This window comes from Grus americana, chromosome 11, assembly GCF_028858705.1.
Source record: "Grus americana isolate bGruAme1 chromosome 11, bGruAme1.mat, whole genome shotgun sequence".
Taxonomy (NCBI): domain Eukaryota; kingdom Metazoa; phylum Chordata; class Aves; order Gruiformes; family Gruidae; genus Grus; species Grus americana.
Window position 1 is genome coordinate 88,794 of NC_072862.1, and position 16,204 is coordinate 104,997.

The window sequence follows — 16,204 nt, forward strand, 5'->3', positions numbered from 1 at the left end:
TAGCCTAGATTTTGAAGGCAGCCATTCTAGGATCAACAGCATAGCTTGCTGGCAGGAAATCAGATAGTCTGACAGGATCCTCCCCTGTAGCACTCTACTCTCAGGAAGTATTTGGTGAGAAAAGATCTGAATGCAAAGGGAAGGATAACTTCTGAATGTTGCTGTGTCCTGCTGCTCTATTTCCTTAAGCCTGAACACTGGGAAAAATACTCAGATATCTAAATGTCACAGTCTTATGGGTGGAGCAGACAGGGACATCTCTGTGGCTTTGCATTTGCTGTGAAAAATTGATTGGGTAGGTAGAATTTATGTTCAAAAGAAAAAATAAGAACAAGGATTTCTCACTGTTTACCATTTTCACCTATTTCATTTGCTTTTATTCTGTGAGGTTCACTTTAAGCCCCTATCAGAGACAGCTGACCTGCATAGTCTTTTAAAAGAACCCACCAAATTTGAACTTGAAAGCTAAATTCTTGACTGTCTGTGCAAATACAGAATTACAGAAGTTAATACTCATTTCAGTTATGCTCCACTGGCTCTGCTAGCAATGGTCCTTCAATGATGCAAAATGCCAATTACAAACATGTACATAGTTTCTCCAGAACTACAACAGACTGCATTCAAACTACAAGTGTTTTTCTGAAAGCTCCGCTTCAGGCTTCTCAAGGAGGCCTGATCATAAGTGGGAAACTACTCAATGAGCAAAGCAGCAAAGCATGACATGTCAATATTTTTAGTCATATGATACTTGTGGGACACTAGAAGTGGTCATTTAAAAAAAAAAAAAAAAGAAAAGAAAAAAGAAGGACTACATAATATTAAGATACATCATGCAAAAAAAAATTGAGAGTGACAATGTTGCCATGTGCAGTCACCTCTCCAATGTGAAGGGACAATATTACAAAATTTTGTTCCAGAGGTTGCTGACACAGGATCAATATTTAGCAATATTTAGTCATGAAGATGAAAAGTGTTTACAAATGCTTCCAATGGATAAGATTATCATCTGCTAATTAACCTCCAGAGTGTTTAATGAGGCAGCAGCATTGGCACAGAGTGGTGGGAGCAGTGGTGCACAGAGAGGCAATCTCCAGCCTTCAGGGTAGATTATCGCTTGAATTATGACCTCCCACTGTATCCGTTATGGCACCCCAGTGGTTAATAGGAGCCTTCTTTGTCCAGGGGTTGCTGCGGAGACGGTTCCTGTACCTCAGGAAGCACGGAGAAGAGAAGTTTCCTGTTTTGAAGAAGGCTTAAGAACTATTTTCCTCCAATCAGGCAGCAGATGCCTGGGCAGGAAATGGAGAACGCAGCTGCCAGCCCCACTCCGGGTCAGTGGCCGTGCTAATCAATGCAGCCAAGGTTTACCATAGCCAAAAAGGCCCCAGCGATAAGTGGGTTGCAGAGTTAAGGGGAAGACTTACGGTGGAAGGTGCCTGGAGCGAGACTGACATTGGAGCGAGACCAAAACAAATCCAAATACAGAGAGGAAATGGGCGTTTGGCTTCCTCCCTATATGTACCTCTCACACAGCACATTGCACCCAGTATATGGCCCTGATAAAAATGAGGCATGTAATTAATTGTTGTGGTTCAAAACAATGCTCAGAGGTAGCAATAGTCATCATTGCCGTAACTTTTTCTCTTGATGATTCACTGTCAAGGGAGACTTGCATGTATTGGGGGTGTCAAATGCATGGTCCCATCAAACGCAGGAAACCAGCCAAAATTTCTCCAGATAGGTGGGGGTTTTTTCCCCCCTTTTTCAGATGGAATTTAGCAAGAGTGTTTGCTGACCTCCAGGAGTGAAGTTCAGCTCTGGCCTCAGTGAAGCTAGAACTGCTGTTGACTTTGTTTATGCCAAGTCTCAGCTTTTTTGACTCAGTTCCCCAGTTTTCTTTCACCAACATCACTTTTACACCTGCATAACATTTGACCCTCAATGGTATTGCTCCTCACTTACATTTGCTCCCTTTGAGTGATGCCCGAAGCACCCATTAGCCATCCTTTAGCTCCCAGCTCACAATTTGATTCTCTGTGATGTTATTTCCTCTGGTGCTTTATGTAACAGACAGTGTCTGAGAGGGTGTGAAAGGCTGGAGAAAAATAAGGCTAACTGCAGTAGGTAAATCCATAGAAGTGTATTTTCAGCTACTTCTCTGTTTGTTGCCAGTAGAGCTCTACTGATGTTTTGCGAATATAGGCACCGAGTGCTTTGGAGTGCAGGATGGTCATATCCCATTGAATGAAGATAAATATGTTTCGGGATACATCGTTGCCCAAGCTAAGTTACATTAAATGAAACTTTGCCAGGGTAAGACATGGGCCAAAACTGAGCAAGGACTTGAGAATTAGGCATCTGGGCAGCTGAGAAGGAAAGAAAATTCTATGGCAGCAAGGAATGAGTGGACCCAACTGTGGCATTGTATAAGCTGTCAGATTTTGTACCATTGCCTACAAATACTCCTTTTTTTTTTTTACAAAAATGCTAAGCAATAGAAATCTCAGAAACTTGATCAGAGGAACCTTGATGGCACCATGAACCTTAATGGAAGCACATAAACCTCATTCCTGAGAGGACTGGTGCTCTTGCTAGGGGCCCTTTACTGCAAATGGTGAGTGAAACAATCAGATGTTGATTTGATTAAGTGAGAGTCAAAGACATATTTAGAGTATTTCACAGTTGTATTCCTTTAAGGAATACAAATACAAAGTGGTCTCCTAGGAACTGACTCCACTATCCTTGTAGCCTCCGCCTCCTAAAGCATTCTGGGATCTGTACACATCGACTATCCTTCAAAATCTAGTATCTCCTGCAGACTGTGATGAACTGCCATAACTAGATAATTTGGCCCTTTGCTATCAGTTTTGATGTAAAGAAGAGCACAAATGTAGAGTGAAGGCAGCAAGAAAACTGTCTATTATAAAAGGTATATTGGTGCTCAAAAACAGGAATAAATGATCTTTATATGCCAGAAAGTATTGTACCAAATTGCGCCAAGTAATGCCATGCTTATGTACATGCTTATGGTCAATAATTTTAAAGCAGAAATGCTTATGTACAATAATGTTAAAGCAGACCAGATCAGCATTAACCCATGCCAACGTAGCAGACTTTCCCCCATATACTAAACTTTTCAGATGTCCCAGGCACCCTTACAGAGATAAACACAGAGATTAGCTGTCCTATGTATTCTGTCCTACGGATCTACACACTTGGGCTTCGCCAGATCACCAGCACGGATGAGTGCTATTGAACCACCTCTCCCTGTCCGGTAGTTTCCCATGTGGCATACTACCAGCTGGAATGCACCAGGAAATATCAAAATAATATGAAATTAATGATTTCTCAGGCAACTAAAGATTTATGTATGTAAAGATTTATAAGATGATGTTGGTTTCTGAAATTGTACCTACTAGGAAGTAGGAAGTTTAGTTCAATGTCATTTTGGGGGCAAACACCTCCCTGCCCCCCCCCCCCAATGTTGTATTCTTAGTTTGATGCCAGAAAATTTCTTTTAGTAAGGCCACTGACACCAAAACAGTAAAAAAGAAACCCCCAAACCTATATACCCTAATGAAGAAGAGATAACGGGTGAAAGATCTTGAAAAATGCCCTGAAAGACTGCTTATAATGAAGCAGACATCATCTTGAGGAACACTTCTATGTCATAACACAGAGAGGCTTAAAAATAACAATTAGGATGCATAGGTAGTGTAGTATGATAGACAAGTAGATGAGCTTCATTAAAATGGCAAACATAGTGCTAGTTTATGTTACAATGACAAAAAATAAGATTCCAACATGCCAGATAGCTCTGATCTAATAGGGCACTTTAGCATATGGGGTAGCCCTGCTTAAAACAGATTATGCACTTGCTTAGATTTAAGCATGTACTTAAAACATCTGCTGGATGGGAACCTATAAGTTTAGAATGTTCACCTGAGTTTTAAAATTCATCAAACTTATTGAATGGATAGTTGGATTATGTTTTGAAGGAAATCCTTTGTTAAAAGTGATCTTATTAAAAATTAGTTGGAATTATTTAAAACATATATGCTTCATTTATTTCAGTAATTGAGTAATAAAAAATCAATGTGCCGATTTCACTTCTAGTCTATTAAGTCACAGATTCTCCCTGGGGTAGAGGATTCCTCTATGCTGAGCTCTGCTTGCTTCAGGAAGTGTTTCATGTGGTGTGACCTCCACCTTTCAATACTCTTCGTTGCAGTATACGCTTGCAAAAGTCAAGATTCCTCTTTTGGCTGCAAAAGTTTCATTTGGTCCTTCAGCATCTCCTGAACATGTTCATGTGCATTCACCTTCCCATTCTTCCATTTGTAATACAGATCATTCCCCATTATTTTTGAAGAGGGTTAGAGGATAAACTGACAAATTTCAAGCAGTTATTTTATGGCTCTCATTTGCATTTAGCTATAAAGCTCCTAAAGATTTTCATCATTCCAGTACAGGAAATTATACCCTGGATTGTCTTTTAGACTGGCAATAAAGAGAATATAAGCATTTCGCTTACTGAATATACTTTTGATTTTTTTAAGATGGCGATCACTGCACAGATGTTTGTTTCTTTTTCCTCATTGCACCCAAATTGTAGCTTAATTGCCCATGCAGCAGAGACCTTGGGGTCCAAAATTAGTCTGAACTGCTCAAGAATACATTCCTTGGTGAACAGCACACTATCTCACAGCAGCGCATGTGTTGCATTTTTAACACAACACAAACGAGTTCAAAGTTCAAACCAATCAGATCTCATGAAAAAGAGGAGTCAGCGACTCCTGGAGGTACACTGGCACCCTGCCCTTTGTGGCAGGAAGCAGATTTGAGAACAGGCAGACAGGAACTTGTGAGAAGCACTCACCCTTTCCAGATCTAGGTCGCAAAACTAATCATGGGTAACGCCTGCCCCTCCGCCAGATGCCGAGCTACTGGCATAATGCTAGGAGCAGTCGTCCCTTTGTCCTTAAGTACAGGGTTCTGCTAGAGTGTTTAGCTCCTTCCACAGAAAGGAGTCATTCCTTGCTCCATTAAATTTTTCACAAATTGGTTGTTTGGATCAAAACCTATGAAGCATCATAGCTCTTTGCCCTACAGCAAACCAAAAAAGATTTTGAGCGAAGTGCACATTAGTAGCACAGCAACTACAAGAACACCTGGTCTATTTGCAGAATCTCTTTTACAAAGGTTTTGTTTTGATAGTAACATACTTACCCAACATTTTTCCATTGTGTGTCTAGGTATGAGAAAACTTTGCTATCTAGACTATGTTTTTCAGGTTATTAGGGAAATCTCCAAAATTCTGCAGCCCACATTCTCAGTTATTCTATGAAAACATGCTTCTTTCCTTCCTGCTGCCCCCTCCCCTAGTGCATTAGTATTTTGCAGCTGTTTAACCAAAAAGTTATTCTCCTGGAAAACATATTTAACACTTTTTTCCCAAATCACCTGTACTGTGCTTGAACTTTTCACTTGTGCTTTCTTTTCCATTGTGTCACACAAACTTTTCCCTATACTTTGCAGACCCTAAATCTGTATTCCTGAAGCTGCTTCAGATGAGGCTTTCTAGTGACATAAGTTACTTGTGTTGATAGACACAGACATCAAGGTGGCAGGCGGCAAGAATAAATCAGGGACCGGTGCATGAAGACGGGAGAATGCCAAATGACTGCTAGCTATAGGTGGGCCAGGGAAACCCATTTCATTCCATGCACCAGGGCACACACCACGCATGTTACGCTATGAGGGAATATATAGGCCTTTCCATCTCATCTATGTCAGTTACAGTAGTAATGAAAGAGCTGCTACCATGAATTTATGCATCTCCAAAACCATAGGGGATTGCAAATGCTTGCTTAGAGGTGTAGTCATACAACCAGCGTCCCCTAGAGAACCAGAACCCAGCATTCATGGATACCAGCCTCAGTGGTAGAGACTCAAGCCCACAGAAAGAATGGTTTAATTCCCATTTCCCTCACTGCTCGCTTTCTCTTTTCAGAGGTCTGTGCACTAATGTGCAAGGCACTCTGCACCCCATCAGTCACAGTAAGACAGCACTGAAAGGTCAGGAAAAAGAGCTTTGACTATACTACAAAGCATCGGCCAGCAGGATGATGTTAGCTATTAGGTACTTTGCAAAAGCAGAACTAACAGCTTCTAAAAGGAAGTTGCTCTGGATTGTGTTAGCAATAGTCCTGATTTCCGTGGGATTTAAAATGTCAAAGCTGGACCTCACTGCTTCACACACACTCTGGCCTGGACACGGAGCAGGTACAATGGGCTTCTTCCCCTCCCCAGCCTGCTGGCATGCAGGGCTCTGGGATGGCTACGAGGAATGCCCCCTCCCTGACTCGGGAAGCGATCCTTGGGGTGAGCTCAGCCCTCCTCGGGTTTCTTTGCCAGGGGAGGGAAATTTGCAAAGTTGCACTTTACTGCGCGAGCAATACCAGCTCCACTGGGAAAGACAGCAGGGCTATATTATGCCTCCATCAAGAGAAAGAGGGCGATCCAGCCTTGTCTGGGGGTTAGTACTGCTGCCAGCCCGAAAACACAGAGAAGGGCCTAGCCACAGGATGCCTGTGTTAACTTCATTGAGCCAGGAGCTGGCTATTGGGAGAGGGGAAAAGACAGCAGTTTGGAGCTGTCTGAAACTGCTCTGAGCAAGCGTGGTTTCTTATGCGAGGGACTCCCTGCACTCAGACACCGCTTTCCAGCAGCAGGTGCTGTCGGCTCCGCAAGGATGCTTCGGGCTAGGGGAAAACGCCCGGGGCTGGGAGGGGGAAGCTTCCCCGACCCTCGTTCCCTGGGCGTTCCTAGGCGGGGGCGGTCGTGTCCCATGGTAAAATGGAGAGGGGGATGGAAGGAGGGTTGAACGGATTGGGAAGGATGGATGAAGAGGGAGGAAAGGATGGACAGGAGGGAAGGACGGACGGGAGGAAAAGGATGAATAGGGGGGAAAGGATGAAAGGGAAAGGGATGAAGGGGGAGAGGATGGAAGGAGGGAGGGAGGATGGAAGGAGAAATATGGAGGGAGGGAGGAGAGAAGGCGGGAGGGGGAATGGAGAGGGGGGACCCAAGGAGGGTGAAGGAGGAACTGAGGGCGGTGGAAAGGGAGTGGGGATCACGAAAGGGGGGCGCGCAAAAGGGGGAACGAAGGACAGGGCAACCCGCTGCGCCTTTAAATGTTCACGCCCTTGGGCATCCGTGCGGCGTCCCTCGCCCACCCCCCGCACCCCGCGGGAGCCACCGGGCTTGCTCCGCTGCGGGGGATGCCTGCGCGGAGCCGGCGCGCCCTGCCCTGCCCAGCCCGGCCCCGCCCGGCCCAGCCCCGCGCGCCGCCGGCCGTGCGGGGCCCCGGCGCCGGCCGCCGCCACCGCCCCCCGACGGGCCGCGCGCGGGGCAGGGCGGAGGCGCGCCGCGGCCCTGACCGCCCCCGAGCCGGCACCGCCGCCTGGCCAGCCCGCCGCTCCGGGTCCGGCTGCCCCGCCTGCGCTCCCATGCCCCCGGAGGGGCTGTAGGGCCGGGCGCGTCCGCGAGGGGCGAAGGCGGCGGCCCCCCCGGGACCATGCTCTGAGCGCCCGGGGCAACCAGCAATCAAAGTTGCGGTGGAAGATGAACAACGCCGGTAAGTGCGCGGGTCCGCCGGGATGGCTCCCCGCCTCCGGACATCTTTTCCCCGGGGCCGGCTACCGCCAGGCGGGTTCCTTCCATCGGTACCGGTGCCCTCCCTCCCTCTGGCCGGCACACCCTGCCTCCGGGGCCAATACCACCGGGATGGCTCCCCCTGCCCGGGCACCGCTCCTCTGGAGCTTGCACACACACACACACACGCACACGCACACACACGCCCTCCCCCCGTCCCGGCATCCCTCCTTCGGGGCCGGCAGCTCTTGAGCCGTGCCACCGGGGCTGGCACCTCTCCTCCAGGCACCCTCCGTCCAGGGCTCGCCCTCCTCTTCCCCCTGCCCCGGCAGGTGCTCACTGGCTCCCCGCGGGACGCTGCGCACCCCAGGGCTGTGCATGCCCCATCACTGGCCCCGCCGGGATGGGGACAAGCAGCAAACCCGGGCCAGGCGAGGGGTTCCAGGGACAACCAGACTGGCAGATCGGGAGGGCTGCGCCTGCTGAGGAACACGGCTCTGCACCCACTCTTCCCTCGGACGCTCTCAACCCTTCACAAAGCCCCTAGGAAATTTGCTGTGACTGTCTTTCTGAAAGTCTGTTTTTTGGGAAGGTAATGTTTTTTGCAGAATTTTCTCTCCAAGGCAAACCTAAAACCTTTCTCCTTCCTTCTGTTAACTTCCCAGAATTTTTCCTTGATGGAAATTGGGAAGGTGAAAGAGACAGGATGAGAAGGGAACATATATTAAAGACGAGACATTCAAAAGTTAAACGTTAAAAAAAGTCACTGGAAAATTGGGGCAAACTTTAAATTCTCCACCAAGACTTTCTGATTTTCAGGGGCGAGGCACGTGCGTAAATAACATAACAGTCCAGGAAACAATTATTACTAACTCTGGAGTTATTTAGAAAAATCTAATGCTGCATCTAGAATTAAAGAGGAAGACAAACAGTGCCTTTGTGTTGGCCCTAAAATTTTCCACTGTGTTTCCTTGTCCCAGAAGGTGAATGTTGCTGGGCACCTCACTTGCATGGGTACATCCTGAAGCCCAGAGATTTCACCGCTCAATACCTTGCCCTACAAGTGTCATGTGTTGGGAAGCTCTAAATCATTGTTTGCCAAAGCACAGGAACGTAGGATTGGAAAGGATCTTTTAGGTCAAACCCAGCCCTCTGCTGTTGTATCAGCATGTCATACCACTCTTCTGAGTTAAAGCAAAAGGTTTAATTTCCCCTTGGAGCGGGGAGTGAGGCACTCCCCTACCCAAAAAGTGGTGACATTTCCATTCTATGTTCTGATCCTGTCTGGACCAGACTCTGTCCTTCCCAGGAGACAAACTCATTTGAAACCTAAGTGAGCCAGCCAAAAATTGCTTTAGCCATGATGCTTCAGCCTCTCTTTCTTCATCTCTCCATTATTTAAAACAGACCAGCTCTAATATGATCCTGTTGTCAGTGGAAGTGCAGTGTAAGGAATATCAGATGTATCTATTTGTAGAGACTTACATTTTACTAGCAGTTTTTATTTTTCAGGACTGTAGGACTGAAAGGGACTACCATCATTACCAAAAGCAGTACTGGTTGTTACAGAACACAAGGTCATATTACTCCTTTTATTGATTCATTGAATTATATCTTAAACCAAAACTTTTTAGATAGCTCTCCTGCTCTTCCTCTCACAAAACTGAGAACCTCTTGCCATTGCTAGTTCTAGTTTCCAGACCAGGTCCATCGCCATTTATTCTTGTGATTACATTGTCCTTTTGCTTAAAAATAGTTCTTTTCCTCCTCTGGTGTTTATCTCCAGGTTGTATTTATAGAGTGCTCATATCCCTTCTCAGCCTTTGTTTTGTACATTCACACAATGCAAGGAATGTCTCTCCCATCAGTGCAAAGCAGAACTTCCTACTGACTCTGAAGGAGAGGGGCGTTTATTAACTGACACAACTCAGGGACCAGCATTAGCGATCTTTGTATTACAGTAAGTAATACATAGCACCAATAAGCGGAGTCATATGTGCAGGCATATATGGCAGCCTTGATCCCACAGAAGTTAAAATAACGACAGACAGAAAACAGGAAGGGAGATAGGGATTATCCTCAGAGATGCGGAACTGATATGAAAAGAAAGATGAAGCAATCCACCCAAGGTCACAGGAAATCTGTGGTAAGAGACAAGAGACAGACCCCCATCTTCCAGCCTCTTAAGTACCAATTTGTTTCCCAGGTGCTGAAATGGTGCTGCCCATAGGAAGAATGTACAGATGTTAGACTCCAGATTGTTGAGAGGTGTAAGCAGACTATATAGTCTTTCAGCTGCTACTGAAAGTAATATAGGAAAAGCTGCCATATGTACCTGCCAGAGAATTTTAACCGACATCATCTTTGGCTCCTAGGAAGCAATGTATGAAATAACAGGTGAATATATGAGCTGTCTGCTGCAGTGTGAACTTCCTGTTGTGAAATCACAGCCAAATTGAAAACATCACAAACACTGTTACATTAAAAAGAAATACGTGCCAGTAATTTAGAACCAAGATTATTTAATTGTCATGTGCATGTGGTTTTTCATAGGCCCCTCAGCCCTACCAAGACTTGTATGTACAGTCTACTATAAACAGGGAAAATGCTGGAGAATTTTCAAGATCAAGATTCTTTGGTGTTGAAATTCATCCTGTTCTGATTATAATGTCTTCAGATTTTTCCCCTTCCCCAGCAGTGTTTCTCTGTGGGATGTTATGTGTTAGATTTACAGATGGCTGCAATAAAGGTATATAGTAAGAGAAATTTGTAAGCCATTGATCTGATATCCCAAAGTCTTAATGCACTGATCTAATCATAGAGGATGGATTCCAGTAACTGTACAGAATAGCATTTTATTTCTGCAGAGTGGGATGTGCTCTGACAGCCCAGCTGTTAATATTTAAATTAAGATTTGTAAAAAGACAAAATTCCCATAGGATAGTTACTACTGACTATAGGGGCTGTCTTCACAGTAGTGCAGCCTTCTTGTTATATAAACAAGAGTACTTTTAATAACACATTTGAAGAACGTACACTGATAAGAGAGGATAGATGTTTTTCAGAAGTGTCAGACTTATGCAGAAGCTGAAATACCATTTTCATAAATGTCTGAGGCATTTAGGAGCCAATGACCTGCTGGCTTTGAATAGGACCTCAGATCCCAAGTGCCTAAAGCCCTAATTTTCAAAAGACACTCAAGTATCTAATTCCTATTCAAGTCAAAGTGGGAGCTGATACCTAAATCTGGACTGAGGTCTCATTTGAAAGGAAGACTTGCACTCCTACATCATTAGAAAATCCTAGTCTAAATACCTTTTCTATTTCACGTGACTTCCATGCAACTGTTTTCATTTCTTATGTTACATTCTTATGTAACTTTTGTCATTTCAAACTTTTCTCTGACAGTGTGAAATAAGTGATGCATTTACATGCTGTAAAACGAAGAGAACTACTTTTGCAGTGAATGTTGCAAAATTAATGACATCTCAGTTATTTACAGTACATCCTGGGGTCCTACCAGTGTCAGCACTGGTGTTTTACGAGTTGAACCCCTCAAAGGGATTATGCTTTCCTTGTAAATCATGCTACCTCATCTATTTAATCTCCAGCATATCGAAGCCGGTTACAGAGTTTATGCTGGGTACTTAATTCAGAATGACATTAAAATGGCTTATCTACATAGGCAGCTTAAACACACCTTCACTGTCTGACTTGGGCAGCTAGCAGAATTGTAATTACAGGTTGGAACCTACAGCTTCCTGTACTGGAAATGTAATAAATGAGTTTTAGAAGACTCTGTGCTCGGCTTGCCTTACATTCCTGGCAGCATTACTTTAGTGGTTGGTGCCCATGTTCTGGCCAAGTTCAAAAGCAGCTCTTCACCTGCAAAGAAGAGCCATCCATTTCACAGTGAAGCTCCATGTGTTACTTTGATAGGAAGCTCTGTTTACCATTCTCTCAGAACGATTTCTTCTCTCAGGAGTAAGCACCATGGTCAAAATATAAACCCATGTATTAGACAAACTGAAACAGACACAGGTACAGAATTTCCTCTCTGTCCTGCTTTGTAAGAACTTGGTGTTCTTTTGGTAGCTGAGGTGTGGAAACTTCTACCTATGACTGTACAGTGCAGTCACACTGTTTCCATGAGTTTCTGGGTTCGTGCAGCACTTGGCACACGTGGCTTTTGTCAACAGCATGAGCTCTTAGCACTGTCATGCTCTGATGTGAGAGGGAGCGTGAGCATGATGGCTGCTGGTATAGGATAGGTTCTTTGTTGTTTCATGTCGTTGCCTAGTTCATAAAATAGGATTGCTGTCATGAAATAACTTCTATCCTTTCTGGTCCAGATAATTTTTATGTCTATAATAGTGTTTTGGCAAGTGACATGTAAATGAATTCCTATATTTACTGCTATTCTTAAGGTTGCTTATTCTCATTTCCTCAATAGTGGAACTTTGCTTTCTTCAAGTGGTGAATTTGATCTCAGTCTTTGGAAGAAGTTAGAGATTTGCTTGATAAAGGTAACTGTATAGATGCAAAGACATACGTTGATGTCTGTGTAGTATTTTAGTAGCGCATTCTGATTTAAGAGAAAAGCATTTATATAACAGAACTAAAATCTGGGTTAATTAGACTGAGGACTGGCTAATTGGCAGTAGCGAATCTCTGTAGTAGTTATCTCTGTAACATTATCAAATGGTGGTATGCATAGTGCTGGGACCAGGATTATGTTGATACTGTCCAAGATTTTCCTTGGTAGAAAAGCGAATAGAAAAGTATCAGATGACAAAGTTCATTATATGATGTAAAGATTGGTGAAAGGGTAATTAACAGTGTAGGCAGGGTGGTTATACAAACAGATCTGGATCATTAAGTTGGATCCATTCAAACAAATTACACTTAACACATATTATAAAGCTATCAGTTTAGAGACAATGAACAGGCAACAAAGCCTTGGGAACAATTTAGAGGTCCTAAAGGACAAGCAAGTCAACCTGATACAGTAGCAAGCTAATGAAGAATAGTGAGAACTGGGTCTAAGAACGTAATGAACTCTGTAGACAGCATCATCAGTGAAATTCTTCCCACAGGTCTGCCCCATGTATTTTATAGGGGCTATTGTCAAATTGGAAAAGGTTCAGAAAAAATCCGAAAGAAGAGACTTCAGGAAAGGTGAAGTTGTCCAACTGCAAAGATTTAATGAGTTCATTTGTTCAGTTTACCAAAAAGAAGAATGTACCAAGACATAGCTGTAGGGAAGTATATGTCTTCCCTAGAGAAATACTGAATAATAAAAGGGTCTTTAACCCAGTGGAAGAAACAATAAGAAATGCTGGAGATAGGAGCTGGAGAGAGAAGCCAGGCAGCACGAACTGGAGCTAAGGGCTTTATTTTAAAAATGAGCAATTCATTACAGGAATAAGATAAGGATGATACTAAGGTATATAGTCCACCTTTTGCTGACTTCAGACCAAAGCCTTCCAGAAGACAAGTTTTAACTCGATTCTGATATAACTGAGTGAAATTATACAGCTCCTGATTAAAGCTGAATGAGACTTTCTGATGCCCTTGTCTGGATATTCTCCCTCTACATCCTGTTTCTAAGGCACTTTCCATCTGTGGATTTCAATCCCTTCTTCCTGGGCAGAAGCAGTGACAGACAGGACTTGTGTGCATTGGTTTCCACTGGCATTCCTAGGTTTGGTGCAGTCTTATCCCACTGTTGCAATGTGGTCCCTCCACCTGCATTGTCACTTTCATCCGAAAGCTCGGCAGATCCCTGAACTATGCAGTGCATTTCTGTCTTCAATGTCTCTCCCATATTAACATATGTCTAAGTTGAATTAATGCCAAAGGCATGAAGAAAACACAGGTCCACAAAAGTTCATTGGTCAGAAAAAGCTACTTTCAGCATTTGAAGAGATGCCTGAACTAGATTGTCACACCAGCCAAGGCTGGAACTAGTATCTGCACTGTGGAGCTAAGTAATTTCTTGGGCCACCATCAAAGACCACAGGCCTGGGACATGTCTACAAATATCCCTGCAAATGTGAAACCTCAGTGTTTATTTAGGTCTTCACCCCAAAACCAGCTGCTTGATTGGGGGTAGTGGTAGATATGGTCCCTAATAAGCCTTAATTAAATACTAGGCTAATTCCTAGATCTGGAGAACATTTGAAAGTGTGTAGCTGCAGTGTTTCAGGCAATACCCCACTACAAAATGTTTATTATTTCAAAGAAACACTTGAACAGTGAAGGCTGTATGGGTTGATTGCTATTCCAGGAGAGCTGCTAGGCTACTGTTCACTGCTTAGAACCTTGGAGGGGAGGAAAGTAATGTAATTTCATATGGGCCATGGCAGGAATGAAACCATGCTGAAATGCAGGTTTGTCTGAAGGAAGGTGGGTAAGGAGAGGAAGCGGTCCTTGTCAGTAGAAGGAAGCATCGAACAATAAGGGGAGGAGCAGGCTAAAGAAATTCCTATTCCCCAAGAGTTTCCTTTTAAGCACAAGGTGGGTGTGTCTCCCTCCAACATAAAACACATCCTAAAATAAACATGCACAATTATTTGTGAACGTACACATTCCTTATGGTGCAATGTTGTTTTGTGTCCATTTAGAAGTTACAGCCAGAAGCTTTCAAGTGGCTCAGACAGCAAAGGAAGCAGAAATTGAAGCAGAATGTTGCCCTGATAAAAGGCAAACAGTGGTGCTTTCTTTTCAGTAATTGTTTGGGTTACTTTTTTTAAAAAACCTTGTACTCCTCCCGCCACCTCCTCCACCTCCCCCCCCCAAAAAAAAAAAAAAAAAAAAAAAGGAAAATTGTTTAAGGCGGTGAAAGGCAAGATCAACAACACACTGAGCAGTTAGGAAAAAACTATGGAAGGAATCAGTAGTGACCAGTAGCTGGCACAAGCGGGTAAGAGTAGGGCATCACAATGCCTATTATTACCATACTATGAACAGGGCCCATTGCCATTTTCCACTAGCAGTATTACTGAAGGTAGCAGAAGGAAAAGCTCAAGATTACTTGATTCCTTTTGCTGTAGAAAATTATCACTGGAGGGAAAGGGGGTAACTGTGTTTAAGCTTTTTTTTTTTTTAAGTGGATGTCTGCATGGTTATTTTACATAAAGGAAATGAGTTCATTACATTATTTTATTTCAAATTTGTTTATAAGACAAAGCTTGAGAGATCCTGGTGGTCTCTGCAGTCCAGTGTTTTTCTCATTACTCATTTTCAGTACAGACACCCCATCTGACAAGAACAAGGATGAGTATGCAGAGACTGCGCTCAAGCCTTGTCACATCCCAGGAATGAAGTAGGTATATTTGTGTCCTACTCTTGGATAGACATTCCTAGGAAAAGCCAGACACTGCAGAAAGTGGCATAATACTTCCAAAGTTATGTTTCTTCCTTGCAGTTAGTCCTAAAAATGCCTCCTTATGGTGGTAAGGGGTCCATTGCTGATTTCTGGTGGGAAAGGTGTAAGGACTCAGTTTTAGCTAATACAAAGTTCATGCATTTTACTACCCAAAAGTTAGTTTAGGATGTTCAGTCATTGCAATAACTGATTTAAAAATCCAAAAGGTAGATCTGACTGGGGAGCCAGGCTTAGAAGATACTCAACCCATTTCTGTTCCCTCCCCATTTTTAACTGACCACAGTTTTCAGCACTCTGCAGCCTTCAGCTGCTGCAGACTTGCTGCTGGCTGCAACAGAAGCAATGGTACTTCAATGACGGTGAAGTGTTTGGCACGTAATGTTTCCGAAATAATCTGGAGGGAAAGATTATTAAATCATTCTGTGATTTCAATAATTAGACAGACGCCCTGCAGCTCAAAGCAGCAGTAGATACTGTGAAACAAGAGTACACGCTATGTACAGTACAGGAGACTGGTGAATATGCAGTCCTCTCTCCCTCCTTTTCCACAAGTTGTTTTAAGCCTCCCACACATGAAGCTGGATCGGATAAAACCCCAGATACAGAATAATTCTTAATCAGTATATATGATAAGGTGCCTGATTGGAATAGACTTTTCACTCCTGGGCTGAGCTGAGATCACTGACTCAGTTTTCAACTTAAATGAAATCTCTCTGGTGTCTCATAATTCTAGAAAGACTATTTTCTGACTACATCAGAATGCCAAATTGTCAGCGTCTTTCTGAGTATTGGAAGAAGCTTCAACAAGGTTAAGAAGATCAGAAGAAACAGTCTCTTATATCTCCCAGAGTCTAACCAAACAAATAGGCCAGTATTAGTTCAGTACAAATTACTCCAGTGGGACTAAGATAACAATAAGAAGAGTACCATGACACCAAATATCAGAACAATCAAAGAATCATTTTTACGCAGTTTGCATTCAGTATTACTTTATTCTCAGTATGGTGCATAGCTGAATTTTAATTGTCTTCGCTTCCAGATGTCAAAACTCTGTATTCCAAAATACGCAAAATGTAACAGCGCAGTAGCTACACCTCCTGAAACTTAGACCATGATTTAGGATAGGATTTCACATAGGAACCATGTCCCAGATGGTGT

The 16,204-nt window shown here is 43.6% G+C and overlaps 1 protein-coding gene across 6 annotated transcripts in view; it reads left to right on the forward strand.

Moving 5' to 3' along the window:
• The first annotated feature begins 7,237 nt into the window (after positions 1 to 7,237).
• FGD5 (FYVE, RhoGEF and PH domain containing 5) overlaps positions 7,238 to 16,204 on the forward strand; it is a 119,552-nt gene continuing 110,585 nt past the window's right edge. For 3 of the 6 annotated variants that reach the window (XR_008578782.1, XM_054837945.1, XM_054837946.1), the window contains exon 1: positions 7,241 to 7,639. Coding sequence is in view for 4 of the 6 variants with exons in the window: in XM_054837945.1 (XP_054693920.1) it covers positions 7,627 to 7,639 (13 nt within the window). In the remaining 2 variants the exon portion in view is untranslated. Of the gene's footprint in view, positions 7,640 to 14,905; positions 14,984 to 16,204 lie in introns of all 6 variants that reach the window. The other 3 variants (XM_054837947.1, XM_054837949.1, XM_054837948.1) reach the window with 3 other exon arrangements.